The sequence below is a fragment of the Lissotriton helveticus genome, chromosome 6, assembly GCF_964261635.1.
Source record: "Lissotriton helveticus chromosome 6, aLisHel1.1, whole genome shotgun sequence".
NCBI lineage: Eukaryota > Metazoa > Chordata > Amphibia > Caudata > Salamandridae > Lissotriton > Lissotriton helveticus.
This window is the reverse complement of record NC_136067.1, coordinates 1393634143-1393654359: the sequence shown is the minus strand read 5'-3', so window position 1 is coordinate 1393654359 and position 20217 is coordinate 1393634143. Positions and strand designations below refer to the sequence as shown.

The window sequence follows — 20217 nt, the reverse complement described above, 5'->3', positions numbered from 1 at the left end:
ACTCTCTGGAGTTGAAATAGTAATTTTTACCCCTACGCTATTTAATATTTTTTGTATTATTTTAGCTAATTTAGTATATAATGAATTTTAAAAATATTCAAAGTAAATTACATTTTAAAAATGTTTTACACATATTTATTTAATTTGTATTTATGTTATTGGTTTATGTGTATAGATGTATTTGTAATTTATATATTTTTAATAATGTATCAGTTATTAAAATAATAACTGTTAGAGCTCCCCATGTGATCTTTGGAGTTATAGATTGGGTTCTGAGCCCGGCCAAAAATCTACTGTTTTACTGCATCTTAAAGTCCACATTTGTAAAGCGCACAATCACCCGTAAGGGTCTCTAGGCGCTGGGGGGCCGTCGGGAAGATTAAGCGAGCTATTGCCCAGAGTCACATGGTGCTGGGCTAACCTGCCGCCGGAGCCGGGGATCGAACCGTGGTCCCCAGATTCCAGCGTCAGTCGCCCTGGCCGCGGCGCCACACCTCTCCCAACTTACTTGCCAGAAGGGAAATATGTAAAAAGTGGAAAGACCCTACACCCCCTTCTCAAATGAATTGGCACGCATCAGTCCTGCAGGTGTCTAAGCTGGATTTGGCTAGGGCTGGTAATCAGAACAAGAGAGCATTCTGGCATTTGTTGGTCTGGGAGCACTGAGTTGGCCGGGGTTTTTTTTTTTCCCCCGGGTCCAATGACTTTGCTTCTGTGGTTCTGCCACCTTGCAAATGCCTTGGTTTGGTTGGTTGGCCGATACCTAATGGTAATTCCCACGTCGTACTATTCTTTACTGGTTTCTATGGCGTTTGTCCCTGGAGGAAGCATCATTGCTGAGGGAGGTTGGCAACCCACGAAAGAAAATAATTCCCTGCCAGTTGATACACTGTGACAGCATGTTGTTCTTCCATCTACGGCTACACTTGAAACCATGGTGGAAAATGAGGACCAATTTTTTTTTTAATTAAAATAATTATTAAAATTGATTATTAAGAAAGTATATGCATTATATATTATATGTATATGTTCAATTAATGTTTTATTATTACATATGTATCACTTACTAATTTTAAACATTATTAAATATGTTTAACTATGTTTATTTTATTGATAAGTAATGTTTAGTTTAAACAATATTTTTAATAAAGATATTTTTAACATTGATATTTTATTTTCAATATTTTTTTACTTACCATGTTGTAGATAGGATGTCGATATTTTTTACATCGATATTTTTGCTCCGATATTTTTGTAGGTCGATTTTTTGACCTTCAATATTTTGTCAGTGATTCATGCAGGACAGCTAGACCTCGTCAGTGGGAAGCAGCAGGTAGAAAGAACATGGGTGAGTGCAGCTGTCAGGTGCAACACAGCTGGAGCTCGTCAATGGGGAGCAGGTAGAAGGCACAGGGATGAGGGGTGAGTGCAGCTCTCATGTGCAGGACAGCTAAACCTTGTCAGTGGGCAGCAGCAGGAGAAAGCACAGGGGTGAGTGTAGCTGTCAGGTGCAACACAGCTGGAACTCGTCAGTGGAAGGAGCAGGTAGAAGGCACTGAGATGAGGGGTGAGTGCAGCTGACAGGTGCAACACAGCCGGAGCTCGTCAGTGGGGCAGCAGATAGAAGGCACAGAGATGAGGGGTGAGGGCAGCTGTCATGTGCAGGACAGCTAGACCTTGTCAGTGGGCAGCAGCAGGTAGAAAGCACAGGGGTGAGTGCAGCTGTCAGGTGCAACACAGCTGGAGCTCGTCAGTGGAGGAGAAGGTAGAAGGCACTGAGACGAGGGGTGAGTGCAGCTGTCAGGTGCAACACAGCTGGAGCTCATCAATGGGGGGAGCAGGTAGAAGGCACAGAGATGAAGGGTGAGTGCAGCTGTCATATGCAGGAAAGCTAGACCTTGTCAATGGGCAGCAGCAGGTAGAAAACACAGGGGTGAGTGCAACTGCCAGGTGCAACACAGCTGGAGCTCGTCAGTGGGGGAGCAGGTAGAAGGCACAGAGATGAGGGGTGAGTGCAGCTGTCAGGTGCAACACAGCTGGAGCTCGTCAGTGGGGGGAGCAGGTAGAAAACACAGGGGTGAGTGCAGCTGTCAGGTGCAACACAGATGGAACTCGTCAGTGGGGGAGGCAGGTAGAAGGCACAGAGATGAAGGGTGAGTGCAGCTGTCATGTGCAGGACGGTTAGACATAGTCAGTGGACAGCAGCAGGTAGAAAGCACAGGGGTGAGTGAAGCTGTCAGGTGCAACACAGCTGGAGCTCGTCAGTGGGGGGGAACAGGTAGAAGGCAGAGGAATGAGGAGTGAGTGTAGAGCAGTGTGTCAGTGCTGCAGTGGTTCGGCAGCAGCATGTAGGTTGCCAGTAAGCTGCTGGGATGGTTTCAGGGGAGCATAAGGAAAAGAGGAGGCAGCAGTCTGTGGGCTGGTAGGTTGTTGTCTATGATGTCTTCGAGGAACACCTTTTCTGGTGTTGTGTACACAGTACCTGCGTTTTGTGTGAAGGACCCTTGAATTTCTGCTCACGCTGTGAACTTTGTTTTAGAGGGACCAACGCTGATGCTGCGCATGTATTTTGCGCAAGGGAGCGTCGCTGTGAACTTTTGGGTTTCGCATATTTCACATCTTAAATTCCGCTTAAGCTTTTTCACCTAATTTTCGACCACAGAAGACTGAAAAAGAAACCGCAGGCGTTGCGCTAGCAATGTGCATGCACCACGTGACTTTAAACGCTTTAAACTCGTAAAAGAAAATACATTGAGCAGGAGGACATGCATAATACCTTACATATATATTTTGAAGCAAAATATGCATAAAGATTACAGTTTTTTTTTTGCTCACCCCATAGCATGTCTTAAAATGCATTTTTTTACTGTACAAAGTAAGTCCAGCCTACGTAGTGGCAGTGCAGGGAACCGGAATGCCTTCTTTTTAGATGAGACCCATCCACTGGGAGGAACACATATTGCCGAAAAGGAATATTGCTTTTCTTTGACCTGTTCCGGCTCTGTGTGTTTCTACATTGCACCTGCTTCTGATTGTGCTGCACCCGTTTGTATGCTGCCAGAGCTACTTACTGTACTTTCTCAGTATGGTAGCAGTGTTGGTGAAAACCTTTTCACTCTACAAATGCCAAAGCAGTTTTCTTTCAATCTAATACAATGTCAGCCAAGATGACTTCCACTGGTGCAGCACAGTTACCAGGTTACTCTATCTCTCACTCATTCTTGCCAAAAAACATATTTGTTACAATATCTGAATGATGTTTCATTTTCTCCATATAATGTTAAAAAGTCCAAAATGTTTTTGCTGTCTTTATGTGGGTCCTTATGACATATGCTTCCATTAACATGTTTTTTTCTTAATTGTGTGAATGTTTCAATGGCTCTTTCAGTGGCAACACAATGCGCATAGTGGAGCCCCGGATAGACAGCAACTGAATGTCCCTCCTTAGTTTTCTGCCTAAGAAATCAAGGGCCTGTGGAAACTGCTTTTGTCTTCTTCAGATGTTGCCAATTCCGTGGTCTGAAACAAGAAAAAATAGTTAGTCATGTGTTCTTTTTTCATAAGATTTGTGTTCCATAATGTTCATCAGTTTTTTACAAATACGAGCTTAAATACATAAATATTAATGGAAGACAAGAAGAGAAGTCAGCCCAAGAGCATCCATTTTCCATTTTACTCTAATTTATACCTAGCTAAGAGCCTAACATCAGACTCATGGTGGCTTGCTGTGCAGTTAAGGTTCTGTGTTACTCAGAGCCGTTAAGACTCTGGGCTCAATTACGATGTCAGTCGGAGTTGCCTCTGACCTACACCACCGCGGTCTCGAGATCTACCGACTTACGGGCGGCGGTCCTGACACCACAATTACAATACGACCGCACGTGTTGCCGTCGCATACTTCCATTTCTCCATGGGAGCTTGTGCTGCGGTTGTAAACTGGCCACAGCATGAGCTCCCATGGAGAAATGGGAGGTTCTGTTCATTCCTGGACCGCATGGCAGGCACCTCAAGGAGGGAGCAAGGAGAAGCGGGCCTTGCTGGGGGCCCCCAAACTCACTTTACATGAAAAGCCTTTCCGAAACTGAGCATCGCAATCCCAATGGCAGAAACGCCGTCCATTGGGATTACGGGTGGTCTCCGACTGGCCATCAGGCTCCTTGAGCATGTCGGAATCCAGACGGAATGACCGGCTGGTTTCAATTCCAAACCATCTAGATTGTATTTAGGCAGTCGGAATGGAATCGCGATGAGGCTTGGAAAAGCCTTCGACCTGCGGTCAGAGGCTTTCCGGGCCTCATCGTAATAAGGACCTCTGTGTTATTCAGTGAGGTACGCATAATGTGGTGGTGGGGTAATATTTGCACTCGACAATTCACTACATCCGTGACATAACGCTGTCCTTGAATGCTAGTTCCTGACAGTGAGAAGGCCATACCCTTTGATCGCATTGTACCCTTGCTGCACTTATAAGCCAGATCCATTATCCTCATGCGCAATGATAATCTTTGGTATCCATCTGTAATGGAATGGAACGGATACACTAGCATGGAATATTTCTAAATGTATTGTTCAGATTGGTTCAAAACAGTCTTGCCCTGGCCCAAAAGTAGCAGTCCACCTGAAAGAAAACTGCAACATGCTTTCTGTTAGAAAGAACACAGTGGAGCTCAATGGTATGGCACAGTCGAAAGATGAAACCCATTTAAGGTTCTTGTATTCCTGTGCAGAGGGCGTGATCTGGCATTTCAGGGTAGGCTGCTCCAGTTGTGTTGGGTCAAGGCTGATTTGACTATTGTTATTCCTCCTATATAACAGTACTGCCAAACAAAATGCAATTGAAGAATACTGCCCACAGTAATTACTAATAGTCCAAATGTCCATCATCACTTGTTGGTTTTTCATGCTCCAAGCTGACTACTTTGATCGGCAGAAATTTAGTGTAACTTATCTATGAAGCAAATCTTCCTTTTCTGCATGGTAACCCCAGATTTTTTTTTACCATCGTTCAAACCCTATTTTTGATGTTTTTGTAACTCTGTGCACTTTACCCCTGCTAAATAGGAGTGAAGTACCTGTGCTCCCCCTTTAAACATGGCTAAATTGGCCTACCCCTGATTGACATATTTACCTTGCCAATAAGTCCTAAGTATATGTGTAGGAAATGCACTCAGGGCCTGGAAGTAAATGCTACCTGTAGACTGCAGAACCCATTTTGCCAGCCACAAGGTTGGACTGTAAACTATGGCTTCCATCCTATCATCTGTTGCCTGAGTACAACAGTCTAAAAATCTGCAGTCAAGCCTGTCATGATAACCCTTTTTACAGGTGGGAAATCCTTCTTTTGAATATGAAGTCACCTCTAAGCACACCTTGATGCCTACTAGGTGGCTTGCCTGATATTTAAAAGTGTAAAATGTGTAAACTCAAAGTTGACCTGTGCCTCCAATGACTCAACAACAAAAGCTACTTTCACTGTCAGGGCGATAACAGGATCCTAGAAAATATCAAAGTACAGATAAACTTGAATCTGAAGCTTTTAACAGGCAATTGCTAAAATTGTAATTCAATTATTATTTTTCATTATTATTAAAAGTCCAAATCATTGGTGAAGTTGTAATTTTTAAAAAAGATTTAGGGATAATAGCTTTTAGAAAGGTACCTTTTCCCTCCCTGAAGCTTCCAGACTAATTTCTCTGTTAGCATATGCACAGCCAGTGTTTGACCTTAATGAGGTGTGAAACTGCTCCAAAGGATAACAATTGCTTAGGCCTGGTAACTGAATGGACTGGGTGTGGCCCATTTTATCCCTATCAGGTCAGGTGGTAGAGCTTAGTGGCCCAGGGATTTTTTGGTAACTTGAAAGGGACTGAGGTTTAGCCTACCAATCTATAGTTTAGTTTAGGATGAGACTTGAAGAAGGGAAAACCTTTATCCTCTAAGCCCACAGTAGTCAGACTGGCACCAAACTCAATAAGAGGTAAGTTTCTCCCACAACTGCTTTTGAGTGGACATGTGAGAGGGACTGCTCCTTTTCCTGCCCATGCCTAAGGATGTACACAAAAGCTCGGCAAAGCGGGTAAGGTTGCCCTTGAAACCTTTCCCCCATTGGTTAGCGAGTGTCCAGGAGTCACCTCCCCGCACTGACTAGTGCCAACCATCGATGTGACACCCCAAGGAACCTTCCTCAGGATACTTTCTGGACCTGTTGAAAATCAGAAGAGGATAGTACTTTCTGCCTGTGAGCTAATAGCGAAGGACTAGACCAGCTCCCTTTTGTAACCAGGACAAAAACATAGGGCCCGATTCACAGAATGAACTGAAGACTCATTCCTAAACTTACTACTAATTTGGTATTCACAGAATGCACTTACTACTTTTGGCATTCACAGAATGAACTTACTAATTTTGGCATTCACAGAATGAACTTACTACTTTTGGCATTCACAGAAGTTAGGATTTTGTCTTAAGTTTGTCTTAAGACAAACTTAAGACAGACTTAAGACAGACTTAAGACAGACTTAAGACAAACTTAAGACAAACTTAAGACAGACTTAAGACAGACTTAAGACAAAATCCTAACTTAAGTCTGTCTTAAGTCCGTCTTAAGTCTGTCTTAAGTTTGTCTTAAGACAAACTTAAGACAAAATCCTAACTTCTGTGAATGCCAAAAGTAGTAAGTGCATTCTGTGAATACCAAAATAGTAGTAAGTTTAGGATTGAGTCTTAAGATCATTATGTGAATGCCAAAAGTAGTAAGTGCATTCTGTGAATACCAAAATAGTAGTAAGTTTAGGATTTAGTCTTAACTTCATTCTGTGAATCGGGCCCGTAGACAGTTGGCTGACATCCCATGTGGATACAGGGACACAACAAGTTGCAAGAGGCATTTTTCCTGAACTGACTGGTCTGACCAGTATTAACTGGACCTGTACTGAACCTTGCTGGTAGCCTCAAATGGAGTGGGTCCTCTGCCTTAAGTGCTGACCCTGGAATCCTTAGAAGTGCCCGAGAGGAGCTGCGTCTAGAAACTGTGGACGTAGAAAATGTTTGGACTTCCGAAACTTCCAGTGTCATTCAGGGGAACTTTGCAGGAAAGGTGCAGAATTTCAATGTATCTTCCTCAAATACAGCAGCAGGCTTGCCCCACTGGAGGATTTTGAGCTCTATAAGTCTAAGTCAGAAGGTAAAATCTTTGAACGAGACAAACCCGCTTGGTGTATCGAACCCATGCTCCATCACGCTCAGCCTGAAGTCGACCTTGGGTCCCGGTCTACTGCTTCCATAGGCTATAATTGGCACTTAGTGCTAGTTAGTTTTAAGGCTTGGAGGAAACTAAGCAATAAACCGTCTATGGTGTATAGTTGGAGGGTTAAAACCTAGTGGGGCTAGCAATAGGGACTTGTTATAGGCTACAGCTGTGGTGACTGCTAAGGTTTAGAATTCATGGTACATAGAACAAGTCGGTTACAAACCTAAGCTAATTTTTGAAGACTGAGCCATTTTCTGATGCACACGTATTCCTGCAGACTCCTCATTTTATGAATATAGCCATGCGCCAGACTGGACAAGGAAACGTTTTATGGCAATATCACTCCAGGGTCACTAGGTGATGCCACAGAACTTCACCCTCTCAGTTAGGCATGACACTTGACTCTATAATGTGTTGCCTGGCATGATGGTGTTATTGTTTTTCTGAACCTTATTGATGCTTGTCTGAGGCTCATCTTCTGTTTTCACCAAATTCTTTAAAATTCTAATAATCCTTGTTCAGTAGATTCATCCAAATATCAGATCTTAAGGAATATGGGTTCCTTTTGTTAATGTTAGTGCAAACAGACGTCTATGTCTGATGCCCCATTACATATGAATGGTGTGTCACGGGCCTGATCAAGGTCAGCAGATGTAAGACTACTAAGCTTCCCATTCCTCAATGGCCTTTGGATGCATGGAGGCAAAGTTATTGTTTTCTCTGGCCTATAAAGAGACCTTTAAATGGTCTCTCTCTCCTCCCACAGATGACTCTTGACAGGCAAAAACTAATTGGCATAAAGATTATGTCTCCTCATTCAAGAGATTCCAAACTTCACAGAATAATTAGCAGAAGCCATCAAATTAATACACCTTATTATGGTCTTCAAATGACACTTGTAAAAACTAAGCACATTCACATATTGGTCCAGACAACAAAGATGAACCGTCAACAGTTCAAATCACTACAGAATCCTTCTTTATTGTTTGGAATCGGGCCTTGAGGAAAGACATTCTAAAGAAATTGCACAGTCCAGGTGTCACACTAGCCCACAAGGCAGATGTATTCATTACCCTACCTCTTTCTGTTCTTATCATGATTGGTAAAAAGAGCTGATTATCATCTGTACTTTTCATTGAAAAGGAAGCCAATACTCTCCCATCTTCATTTCAGCCATTTAAATTAGGCAAAGAACGTGGCCCTCATGCAGCAAGACTAGGTCCTTTACTACCCAGGCATCAAGAAGGTTCTTCAAAGATCTTTTGGGACAGGCAGTTAACTGGTGCCCTCTAAAACCATGAGCATATATCAGCCCTTGGCTTGTGCTCATTTTGCTTTTCAAATAAGGGTCTTTACGGATGTCCGTACCCCAATTTGAGCCCCCATTTGGACTACTAGATGCTGGCTTTCGACTCTAATAGTACACCGAAGCCAGCTAACCCACCACAGTGCCAATACTGTCTCCCTAACACTGTTATATGTAACTCTGCAACCCCAATTGACAAGGACTTTATCCTCCTTATAAGCCCCTAGTATATGGTACCAGTGTTACCCAGGGCATGGGTAGGAAAGGGGTCCCCAGGGCTTGCTGCACTGGTTGTGCCACCCTGAGTGACCCAAGTAAATTACTGACAACAGGCCTGTCATTGCAGATTACAGGAACAGTGTAAACTGCTCCATTTCGACTTTGACCCCACCATGTGGGGCAAAGTCAATGGACTACTCTTGATATATGTCAGACATGCCTAAGGAAGGCCTCATGAGCCCACAAGGCTGGATGCCTTATATTAAAGGTGTGGGCACGTGAGTACAAGCTTATATATCCCTCTAGAGGCAGTTACTATTAAAGTACATTATACGTGATAGGTGGTCTATAGGATAACATGGGCTAGCACCCAGACAGACCCGGGTCACTATCTCCATTATGGTACCACCTACATATCTTGAGTTTGGTGTCAAACAACGTGCCTCATCACCTCTGACACAAATCTGGTGTTGAGGACAATGTAGCATGCAACCAGATGGCTATTTTAGAGGTAGCCCACCCGGTTGCCCCAACTTCTCTGTGCACTGACGGGCTACACTTGCTGCCATCAAGACAGGATTTTGACCTCCTGCAGGCAGTGTGACCAGTCCCAGGAGCCAGTAACAAAGGCCTGAGAAGGAAGGAGGTCACACCTCCTACCTCTTAGGATGGCTAGTAAAGTGACAGACCAAGGCAGTGAGCTTCAATGATTGAACACCTCTGATATACATCAAGGTTGTCTCCCCCAGGTGGAAACAGTCCTTCCTCTGCCCCAGGCACATTTGCTCCCAACAGGCAAGAAATTTGGTATGCAGGATGTGTATGTCCCCAAAAGACTAGCCACGCCTTCAGGGTGGGCTGCCTGGTCTGTACAGCTAAAGAAGCTTTCTGCCATTTTTAAAAGTCATGGAAATAGTGGGTTCTTGGTAGAAAAGGTGACCTACACCCCGGATGAGTTCAACTCAGGGGCAGATTATGCACTGGGGTAAGAGGCCCATTGGCTACTTGCACCCACATCCCTAATGCCCCTAAATCTAGGATTTAAGGGCCACCCACGACACCAGAGCCTCAGTTCTGAATCAACTTGCATCGAAGAGGACAAAGAAGAGACCTGTGCCTGCGACACCAGGACTTGCACAAACCAAAAGAGGAATACTCTGCCCCTGTGGCAATGCTCCTTGAACTGCTTGATCATGTCTCGTCTTAGGCTAACTCTCAGTTCCCCAAGACAGAGGGATGCCTGTGAGAGCCTGAAGCACCCTCATCCTCACCTGGACTAGTGGTACTAGTCCCTGCAACTTGCAAGTCAAACAAAGCTTCGCATCAGAAGAATCACTGACCATCAGGCCCTCAGAGGGATCGCCCAAATCCAGATGATTTAGTGGATTGTGGGAACTGTAGTACTGCCTTCCACGAAGTTTCAGGTCGCTAACATGTTTCCCAGGACCACTGGACGTCGAAGTATCTATCTACTCTGTTTACCACTGCCAAGGCTTGTTGGTTGCCAGTACAGCACCCGACCCCTGCACTCGACTCTGCATCAAGAGGGAACTCCACAACACTTTCAACTAACCTCTGCTGTAGCTCCATTGTTAAGATTTTGCATCCGTTTCCCCCCGCACCATGTAAGAGGTGAAAGCAGCACCCCTGCGGCACCAGTTCCAAGGACAGCCAGGACAACTGTGCCCCCAGGGACTACGGGCCATGTAAAATTAAAGTGACTGTCATGGCCTGGTCTGCATCACTTTTACCTCCAGTGGGTTCCACGCAACTCTACCTGCAAGTGACTGATAGTCACTACCACTTTTTCTCATTGACCACAATGCAAAAGTTCTGCAGTATTCAATTGCTGTTATTTATTGTTTCTTCTAAAATCCATAGCTCCGGTTATATGTATGCTGTTTTGTTCATTTTGGTGTCTAAATTAAGATAAAATAGCACTTTATTTTTAGAAATTTGTGACGGATTTCTATTGAGTTGTGTCAATTACTTATTGTCCATGTTGGTAGTCTGAAATGCTTAACATATGTTTCTCTACTAAAGCCTGACTGCTCTTTTCCACTCCATCAGGACTGAGCTAAGGATTTATTAGTGTGAATCCAAGGACCATCTTTGGAGTTTGTGATAGTATTCCATGGTGAAGTCGAACCAACATCACCAGATAATACTTCACCTTCCTACAGGGTGGCTCACAGACCACACTTGTGTAGGCGTTTTACAAGGCAACATTTTCCAAAGGCTTTGTGTCAGGGGAGTAGCTTCAGGGGAGGTGTTTGGGGTGCTATGCCACCCCTAATAATTCTATTCTCCAGTAAAATAGTTGGATACAGGTGTTTTCAGTCAGACATGGTGGGGAGTCGGATTTCACCTGGGATTTTTGTATACAAACACATACAAAAATACATGCACACACTCACTGTTTCTCATCTATGTTTTATAGGTCTTAAAAGGATTGCTTATTTTAAAGAATATTGGGCCAGATGTAGGACACCAATTACCGGTCGGTATCGGCCGATTTCGGCCGTTACCGACCGGTAATTGGTTTTTGAGATGTAGGGGGCCGAATTTTACCGAATTTTACCGAATCAGTAAATATACCGAATCGGTATATTTACCGATTCGGTAAATCCAGATGTAGCTGGCACTTCAAAGAGTGCCACAGGCCCTTTAGGAGTCGGTATTTACCACCCAATCCTGTTGGGTGGTAAAATACCGAATTCCAGTGTACATGCACATCTGTGCATGTACACCTATGCCATGTGACACACAGGCATGCCCTTAGGGCATGTATGTGTGCCACATGGCACACAAGCCTGCAATTGGGGTGCTACAGGGTGTCAAAGTGACACCCCGTTCCCCCTGCCAGGATTCGGTATGTACCGATTCGGTAAATACCGAATCGGTATTTCCCATTGATTCCTATGGGCTTCAAGGCCCATAGGAATCAATGGGAATTACCGATTCGGTATTTACCGAATCGGTAAATACCAAATCTTACAGAATCGGTAATTGAAAAAGAAAAATTACCTACATCTGCCTACTTCCAATTTACCTACTCTTAAATACCGAATCGGTATGATTCGGTTTTTAAGAGTAGGTACATCGGAATTACCTACATCTGGCCCCAAGTGTTTTAAGTGCCCTTTACAGTCTGTACTCTGCTTCCTTTCCACCATCACTTAAACTCCCCTTTTGCACTGCTTCTATTGTAAAGTATTTTGACATATATGGCAGCATGGTTGTTGGAAAACCTGAAGCTCACCCCCCCTAATATTACTGACCAAGCTACACCTTCTTTGTCATCTGGAAAATCTGAAAATCTGAAATCTCAATAGTAACATACTCAAAATGTTATTTCATTGACTTAACATTGATTTAACATTCTTCTAATGGATTTGCAGCCCACAAAGTCAAATGGAAAGAAGTTGGATGCTTGGATCAAAGTAACTTGTTCTTTATCTCATCTCCTATCCAGCAACAAAACAGCCATCTGAGTTCTTTCAACTGATTGTTTTAGGAGCTAATTGGTGAAAACGATTCATATATGTCCTAACATTAATTCTTCCTTAACGAATATCACACACCTCAATGGAATACTCAAGGACGGGATATTCAAACATCATCCGAAAAAAGGCAGAAACCCATCATAAGACTGCAAATAGACATCAGTTCATGGTTACTAATGGATGTGTGCAAGCCAAGGCAGGACCAGAAGGCAGTTAATTAAATCATCCACCTTGGTTTGATTTTGGGTTAAACTGTCCACGGCACAAAGCAAAATGTACCATAAGAGAATCTAAAACATATTAAAGCTTAACTGTATCTACTGAAAACTACAGTTCACTTGATCAGACTACTGGGATATCTGTAGACAATGACACTAAGGTAGGGGTGGGTGGAATTTGTGTAGTCGCGTTATGCAAAGTTCCGCGAAACAGAAAAAATCTCCGCGAGCTACGTAGAATTCCGCCCATTCGCGATGCGTTTTTCCTGTACGGGGATGCTGTTTGCGTGCTTGGGGGGAAATATCTGGTGAACTTGCCCATGCCGTTGCCAATTGGCTTGGCCATCTTGTTTCACTTGTCCCGCCCGCTCGCGATGCGTGTTTCCTGTTTGCGACTGCGGGTTCCGATGGCGCGTCCGAATGACGTGTTCGCACATTCTTGTGGGATAGCGCGACTGACTACCAAATTATCGTGGCGCATGTGAATGGATAGGAAAACTCGTTGGCGAACGCAGGGATCCTGGTAAGTCCCATCCACGCGTGCGAACATGCATTTTGAAAGCGCCAACAAGGGTAAAATTCCGCTACGCCGCGGATTGTGGAATTTTTGGCAATTCCGCTATCTCCGTGGAACGCGGAATGGCCAAAACTCCGCGAGCGGAGCGGAATTTACCTCCCAGGCCTTGTTTTAATATGTAATTCTCCGGACCCAACTACTGTACTGCTTGTACCAGGTCCTGAGTATGAGCGTTCCTACTATAAAACCTACTGAGGCATGGTGATCAAATTGTGTTAAGAACTGGACTTGACATACAGTTGATTGTTTTCTGAGATTGCAGAAGGAAGGGCAATGCCTACCAGTAATTGCACAGCTACTCTGCACAGAATATATATTCAAAAGGGGACTAATGTCACATCTAGGATGAAAAGCCCACAAAGAGAAAATTCTCCTTTGGCAATAGGTGTGGATCTTGCTTGAAGATACTGCTTGCATTTGTGAATATCAGCAAGGCACCAAATTCCCCTTGACATTAGGGAGGATAAAAAAGCCAAGAAGAATTGGAATTCCACAAACAAATTATGAACATGTGTGGATGTAAATCGGCTTTGGAAAGTGTGCTAGTTTTGTTGTACTTTTTCTCTTATAATGAGCCAATCTGCATAACAAAATATAGGGGATAAATGTATGGAAAAAGGGACAAAAAGCCAGCTGAATAAACATGGACTGAATGCCCCCTACTAACATTGCCTTGCATGTTCCCGAGCGGGAACTGATCTCTTAGGAATAGACTTGGCTGCAACTTGGATTGGGAAGTTTCCATAGCTTCCAGTAGAGTGACCGTCATATAGAATTTGTCAGTTTTTAAAGCCAAATTCTACCACAACTGGGAACTAATCGGGGTTGTTACCACAAAGAAGCAAACTTTGATATTCTGCGTACAATGTCATATCTTTGAGTCATGACACCTGCACCTCATGCCAACCGCTGCATGCCTGAGACCTCCCTGGACTATTGTAGATGTGGAAACTCGAAATAGACTGCGTTGATCCAACAGGTCGGCCTGTGATATGGTACGGCATGTGACGATGTGCTGAACTGAAGTACTTATGCACCTTCTTTCCATTATTCTCAGGGAGGTGCGGAGTCTAGGGTTGGGCCTAGGCAAAAATGTGATATCACCATAGAAAGGGCAAGTCTGTCAGAGGTGAATGCCACATGCCCTCTGGGCTGCTATGTGCATGACCTGTGTGAATTGGCAAAACTTATCTGCTTCCAGACCACACAAAAAAAAACATTCATGACTTGATCAGAAATGGTTTTGGAGCGTCCATACTTATCCTGAAGTGTGGCCTGGATTTCAAAAACAATGTGTTCCAAAGCATGAAATGCTGCCATGCTTGGATGAGTTCCACTATCTTAGGAGATATTGAAGCAAGCCCCATGAAAATGCAGTTCTGTGGCAAGCAGCTGTTCTGAGAAAAGACCAACGCCTTCTTGAAATGACTTAAAAACATTAGAGCTACAGCTCACTCTCTGCGCCTAGCCTCACCAGTGAGGCAGTTCCATCACAATACAGATGTTTTTGAAGCTGCCACAGATCACAGCCTTAGAGCAGTGTCAACCTTACAAAACACCTCAAAAGATGAACTTCTTTTGGGATTGGTGGATATAGGTCAGTGGTTCTTAATCTTTTGACTTCTGTGAACCCCACTTAATCCTTACTGGAATCCAGGGACCCATACTAAATCATTATTGTAATCTGGGGACCGCACACTGAGTAACTATTGCAATCTAGGAACTCCAGCCTATGCAATTTCAATGATTTGAACCACAAAACAATCTTAAAAAATACAGAAACATGCATCCATCAAACACATATACAAATTATTACTTTTTATTTAGTTCACAAATACTAGAAAAATCATTTTTTATTTTAATGGGATGGTTGGGGATTTTCTAAATTCAATTGAGGTCACCCACTGTCCATACTATAGTCCGTTTAAGGCACTTGCACTGTTCCACGAATCAAACGGAGGATACCAACTTAAGTTATAGCCTTTAATTTCATATTCTGTCACATTTGCAGAACATTTTAAAATATTCAGTTTAACATTTTGCACTTTTGTTTATATATTTTTCGTTAGGCTGTTAATATTATTTAAATTTCCTAAGCAGTCTCAGATCATCTGATTTGGAGACCATGGACCACAGGTTAAGAACAGCTTATCTAGGGGGTGGTGTCAACTAGAGAAGTAGATCCAGTCCTCCCAATCCTCTTCTGACTCTTCTGTCTTAACCTGTCCACCCCTCTACCACCCCAACTGGAAGATTGTGGCATGTCACCCTTTTTTTTACACCAATTGGTAGACATTCATAATCAATCCCTTGGTCACCCAGCTAATGTGCAAGGGCTATGACCTATCCTTTCTTTCCTCCTTTTTGGCTTGTTGTCTGCACTAGGACAAGCTCGCATGCACACAATAAGACTTTAGAGGGAAAAGTCATTATCCTACTGAACAAAGGGGCTATAGGGGTAGTGCCTTTGGAAGAAAGATAAACAAAGTTCTGAAAGGAATGCTCGAAAGAATCTCATCTACCTGTAATTACTCAGGCTGCAGCCCAGTCCATTGCTTTTTTATTTTCATCTGGAAGAAGAAGGCATAGGATTCTATCCCCTTTACTTTCGGTCCCCAAAAAGGAGACTGGTCTGATAACCATCCTCAACCTTTGGCTCTCAAAGTTGTCCATGTGGCAGGACTAGTTCCATTATACCCGAGCTGACAGCCTCCCTTGTTTTGTGAACCACTGTTTTTTCAGGCACCACTGAGGGCCCGGCCCGCATGCATCCTGTGGGCGCCACATGGCAGATAAAATCCATTAGGCCTAAAAGGTATAAGAAGTTCAGAACAGAGAGTTTTGGAGTTAGAAACGCCTAAAATATCTCTTGTGTTAGGAAGAGGAAATGCCTTCATAGGAGCAGTGCTTGACTCAGCCCTTAGGAATATTAGCCTCTGCAAGGGAGTTAGAGGTCATTTATGTATGTTAATTGGGAAGCCCAAATGGTGGAGGAGATTCACTTTTTGCTGAAGGTGTGCTTCAACCTGTGCCGTAGGCTCACCTTTCACCAGATAATCATCAAACTTTGTAAAAAGCGTGAACTCCTGCCAATCATAGTAAAGCTGCTATAACTAACAGCACTTCTGTCTAAAAAGAAAATAAGTAAAATACACAGTGTGGTCATCAATAGAAATGGTAGTAGTGTATACTGATGGAACTGGAATCTCTGGTAGTTCCCATGGCTGGGTAGGGTTGGTAGGTAGAAATGGACATCCTGGAGGTAAACAGAGGGGAACAATTTCCCATTGACCAGTTTAGATTTGCTGTGACAGCATCTGGATTCAGTTCATCCGTATCTGAATTAGTGGTTGGACTCATCCAACTTTTTGGTGGGTTTTTCCTTCAGTCCAACCATAGGCACACAGTACTGAGGTTATGGATGCCTCACTGCTAGGTTGCCAATCTGGGCGTCATGGCAGTGGTCATTAGTGGAGCAGATAAACCTGCTGGAGCTGCAGGTGGTCCACCTTGCCTTTAAAACCTTCTTCCTCTCTATCTCAGGGACCACCATTAATTCTGTCCAACAATACCCTCACCATTCATTATATAATCACAGGGCCCATGACCTCACACAGCCCTGTGTTGGGAGGGGACTCACCTCTGGTAGTGGGGACAGTGACTGGGAATCTTCCCTGCAGAGACATACTCACCTTGCAGGCTTTCTCAATGTAATTGTGGATGTTCTAAATCACTTATCGCTTTAGACACACAAGTGGGAACTACACCCAAAAGTGGTGGAGGTCAGCTTCTCTAAACTTGGGTGTTTTTGTATAGATCTCTTTGCTATGTCAAAGAACAAGAAGTGTCCTCAGTTTTGTGCCATACACTTCTCTCTGACATGGAAGGGTGAACATTCAATTTAATTAGGACTTGGGGCTTGCTATACGCATTTCTACCAATTCCACATATGTTTATGGTGCTTATGGAGGATCTAGGAGGTAAACAGAGGGGAACAAATTCCCATTGACCAGTTTAGATTTGCTGTGACAGCATCTGGATTCAGTTCATCCGTATCTGAATTAGTGGTTGGACTCATCCAACTTTTTGGTGGGTTTTTCCTTCAGTCCTCCATAGGCACACAGTACTGAGGTTATGGATGCCTCACTGCTAGGTTGCCAATCTGGGCGTCATGGCAGTGGTCATTAGTGGAGCAGATAAACCTGCTGGAGCTGCAGGTGGTCCACCTTGCCTTTAAAACCTTCTTCCTCTCTATCTCAGGGACCACCATTAATTCTGTCCAACAATACCCTCACCATTCATTATATAATCACAGGGCCCATGACCTCACACAGCCCTGTGTTGGGAGGAGACTCACCTCTGGTAGTGGGGACAGTGACTGGGAATCTTCCCTGCAGAGACATACTCACCTTGCAGGCTTTCTCAATGTAATTGTGGATGTTCTAAATCACTTATCGCTTTAGACACACAAGTGGGAACTACACCCAAAAGTGGTGGAGGTCAGCTTCTCTAAACTTGGGTGTTTTTGTATAGATCTCTTTGCTATGTCAAAGAACAAGAAGTGTCCTCAGTTTTGTGCCATACACTTCTCTCTGACATGGAAGGGTGAACATTCAATTTAATTAGGACTTGGGGCTTGCTATACGCATTTCTACCAATTCCACATATGTTTATGGTGCTTATGGAGGATCTAGGAGGTAAACAGAGGGGAACAAATTCCCATTGACCAGTTTAGATTTGCTGTGACAGCATCTGGATTCAGTTCATCCGTATCTGAATTAGTGGTTGGACTCATCCAACTTTTTGGTGGGTTTTTCCTTCAGTCCTCCATAGGCACACAGTACTGAGGTTATGGATGCCTCACTGCTAGGTTGCCAATCTGGGCGTCATGGCAGTGGTCATTAGTGGAGCAGATAAACCTGCTGGAGCTGCAGGTGGTCCACCTTGCCTTTAAAACCTTCTTCCTCTCTATCTCAGGGACCACCATTAATTCTGTCCAACAATACCCTCACCATTCATTATATAATCACAGGGCCCATGACCTCACACAGCCCTGTGTTGGGAGGGGACTCACCTCTGGTAGTGGGGACAGTGACTGGGAATCTTCCCTGCAGAGACATACTCACCTTGCAGGCTTTCTCAATGTAATTGTGGATGTTCTAAATCACTTATCGCTTTAGACACACAAGTGGGAACTACACCCAAAAGTGGTGGAGGTCAGCTTCTCTAAACTTGGGTGTTTTTGTATAGATCTCTTTGCTATGTCAAAGAACAAGAAGTGTCCTCAGTTTTGTGCCATACACTTCTCTCTGACATGGAAGGGTGAACATTCAATTTAATTAGGACTTGGGGCTTGCTATACGCATTTCTACCAATTCCACATATGTTTATGGTGCTTATGGAGGATCTAGTGCAACTGAACATGATTACCCCAAACTGGGGTAGAAGGATCTGTTGGCACTCAGCATTCTGTCACTATTCCTCTCCTGCACAGGACATGTTCTCACAGTAGCATATCTGGTCCTCAGCCCAACCCTCAAATGCTTTAGCAGCATGTGCGGTTATTGAGCAGTGCCAGGTAATGTGCCTATGTCTTCCTGCTAAAGCTATGGATGTCATCCTGGTTTTTGAAGCAGGTTTCCAGGCTTCCATTTATGTGGGCCACTGGAACAAGTTTGACAAGGGTTCGGCCCTTCTAACTTGCACCATTAAACATTCTTGTCTTCCTAAAATCTTTATAGCTGTGCCGGAGCTGACGAAATCCACAGGAGTGAAAAAATACACCATTTTACATTGGTTCATCCTCTTTGTAATCTGCTATGCGTTAGCCAAAAAAGATCCTCCAAAGGCCATTCCAGCTCACTCCCCTTGGACCATGGCTATTTCTGCGCTGTCCTCACTAGAGGCGCTCTGATGGTTGACATCAGCCGGGCAATCAAGTGGCCATCTTTGGTTATTTGCTAAGCATTACTACCTCACAACACAAGCACGCTGTGACTGATACTTTGCATACCTTGGGTTCTTATTAATCATGGCACTAATGCTTTAAGGGAGGAGAGAGGATGTGAGGAATATACAGGAAAATTATGTATCCACAAGACGTGTACCTTCTGTAATGATCTTTGATTTATGATGGATGCATTGTCTCGCAGACCTCATCTTATGAATATCACTGCTCAAGCACACCTCCCAGGAAAGTATTGCTCTGATTGGGCTGTGGGGACAGCCTCCTTGGGTAATTACCAAACATATCATTGGCAGTGAATGCTGCTGTTGTTGATGCTTTCTTCTTTCCTCTCTGCACTCTTCGATAAGGCTCAACTAAAGCACATTTGACATGACACCAGCATGTATGGCACCAACAATACTCTGATTTTGTCACTTTCATTCTTGGTATGACAAAACTATTTGACTTTGTCAATATTCCATAAATTCCATAAAAGAAATTAAAGGACTTTATTATAGACAATACCGTGAAAGGTTTTCAACATCCTGGATTGTTTCTGGTAAAGGAATTCCCATGGTCTCCGGTAACAGAAAGACGAGACACCCACATACCAAGGCAAGTACACCTATAGAAACACAAAGTTCATTGAGAAAGCTAGAAGGATTTCACTAAATTATACACAAGGTGGTGTGAGATTGCACAGGTTTCTCATAGATAATACTTGCCAGCCATGTAAATAAATTGCAAAACCGGTAGATGTCACTTTTATTATTTTGGCACTAAGCAAAATGTTACTACTTTCATGTAGTTATCAATGCCATATTGAAATCATGGTTACACAAAAGTCTGTAGTTAGTGAATTTATGTCCTTAGAATGGTGTCACTGGCCTTTCGTATTCCATGTTTAACAGGACCCACTGTCAGCCTTATATTGGAAATACATTTAAATGATACTCTGCACTAACTGGAGCATTTTTTGTTACATTGCTTTAGCTAAAGAACATTTTGGAAGATGTTAAGGACAGAAAAGTCAAAAGAATGTACCTGCACAGATATGAAGTAAAAAAGTCAAAAGCTTAAATAGATAGCATTGTGTTTAAATGAAGGCGCATAGTGGAGTAAAGAATTATATAGTGGAGTGGCATGGTGTATCGTATAGTGGAGTGGGGGAGTGTAGAGGCGAGTTGTACAGTGA

The 20217-nt window shown here is 43.5% G+C and overlaps 1 protein-coding gene across 1 annotated transcript in view; it reads right to left on the bottom strand.

Moving 5' to 3' along the window:
- Nucleotides 1–3245: 3245 nt before the first annotated feature.
- SLC22A3 (solute carrier family 22 member 3) overlaps nt 3246–20217 on the bottom strand; it is an 858705-nt gene continuing 841733 nt past the window's right edge. Inside the window, exons 10-11 of the mRNA XM_078649172.1 lie at nt 19548–19647; nt 3246–3519 (exon numbers count right to left, since the gene is read on the bottom strand). Of these exons, the coding sequence (XP_078505298.1) occupies nt 3465–3519; nt 19548–19647 (155 nt within the window). The 3' untranslated portion in view covers nt 3246–3464. The remainder of the gene's footprint in view (nt 3520–19547; nt 19648–20217) is intronic.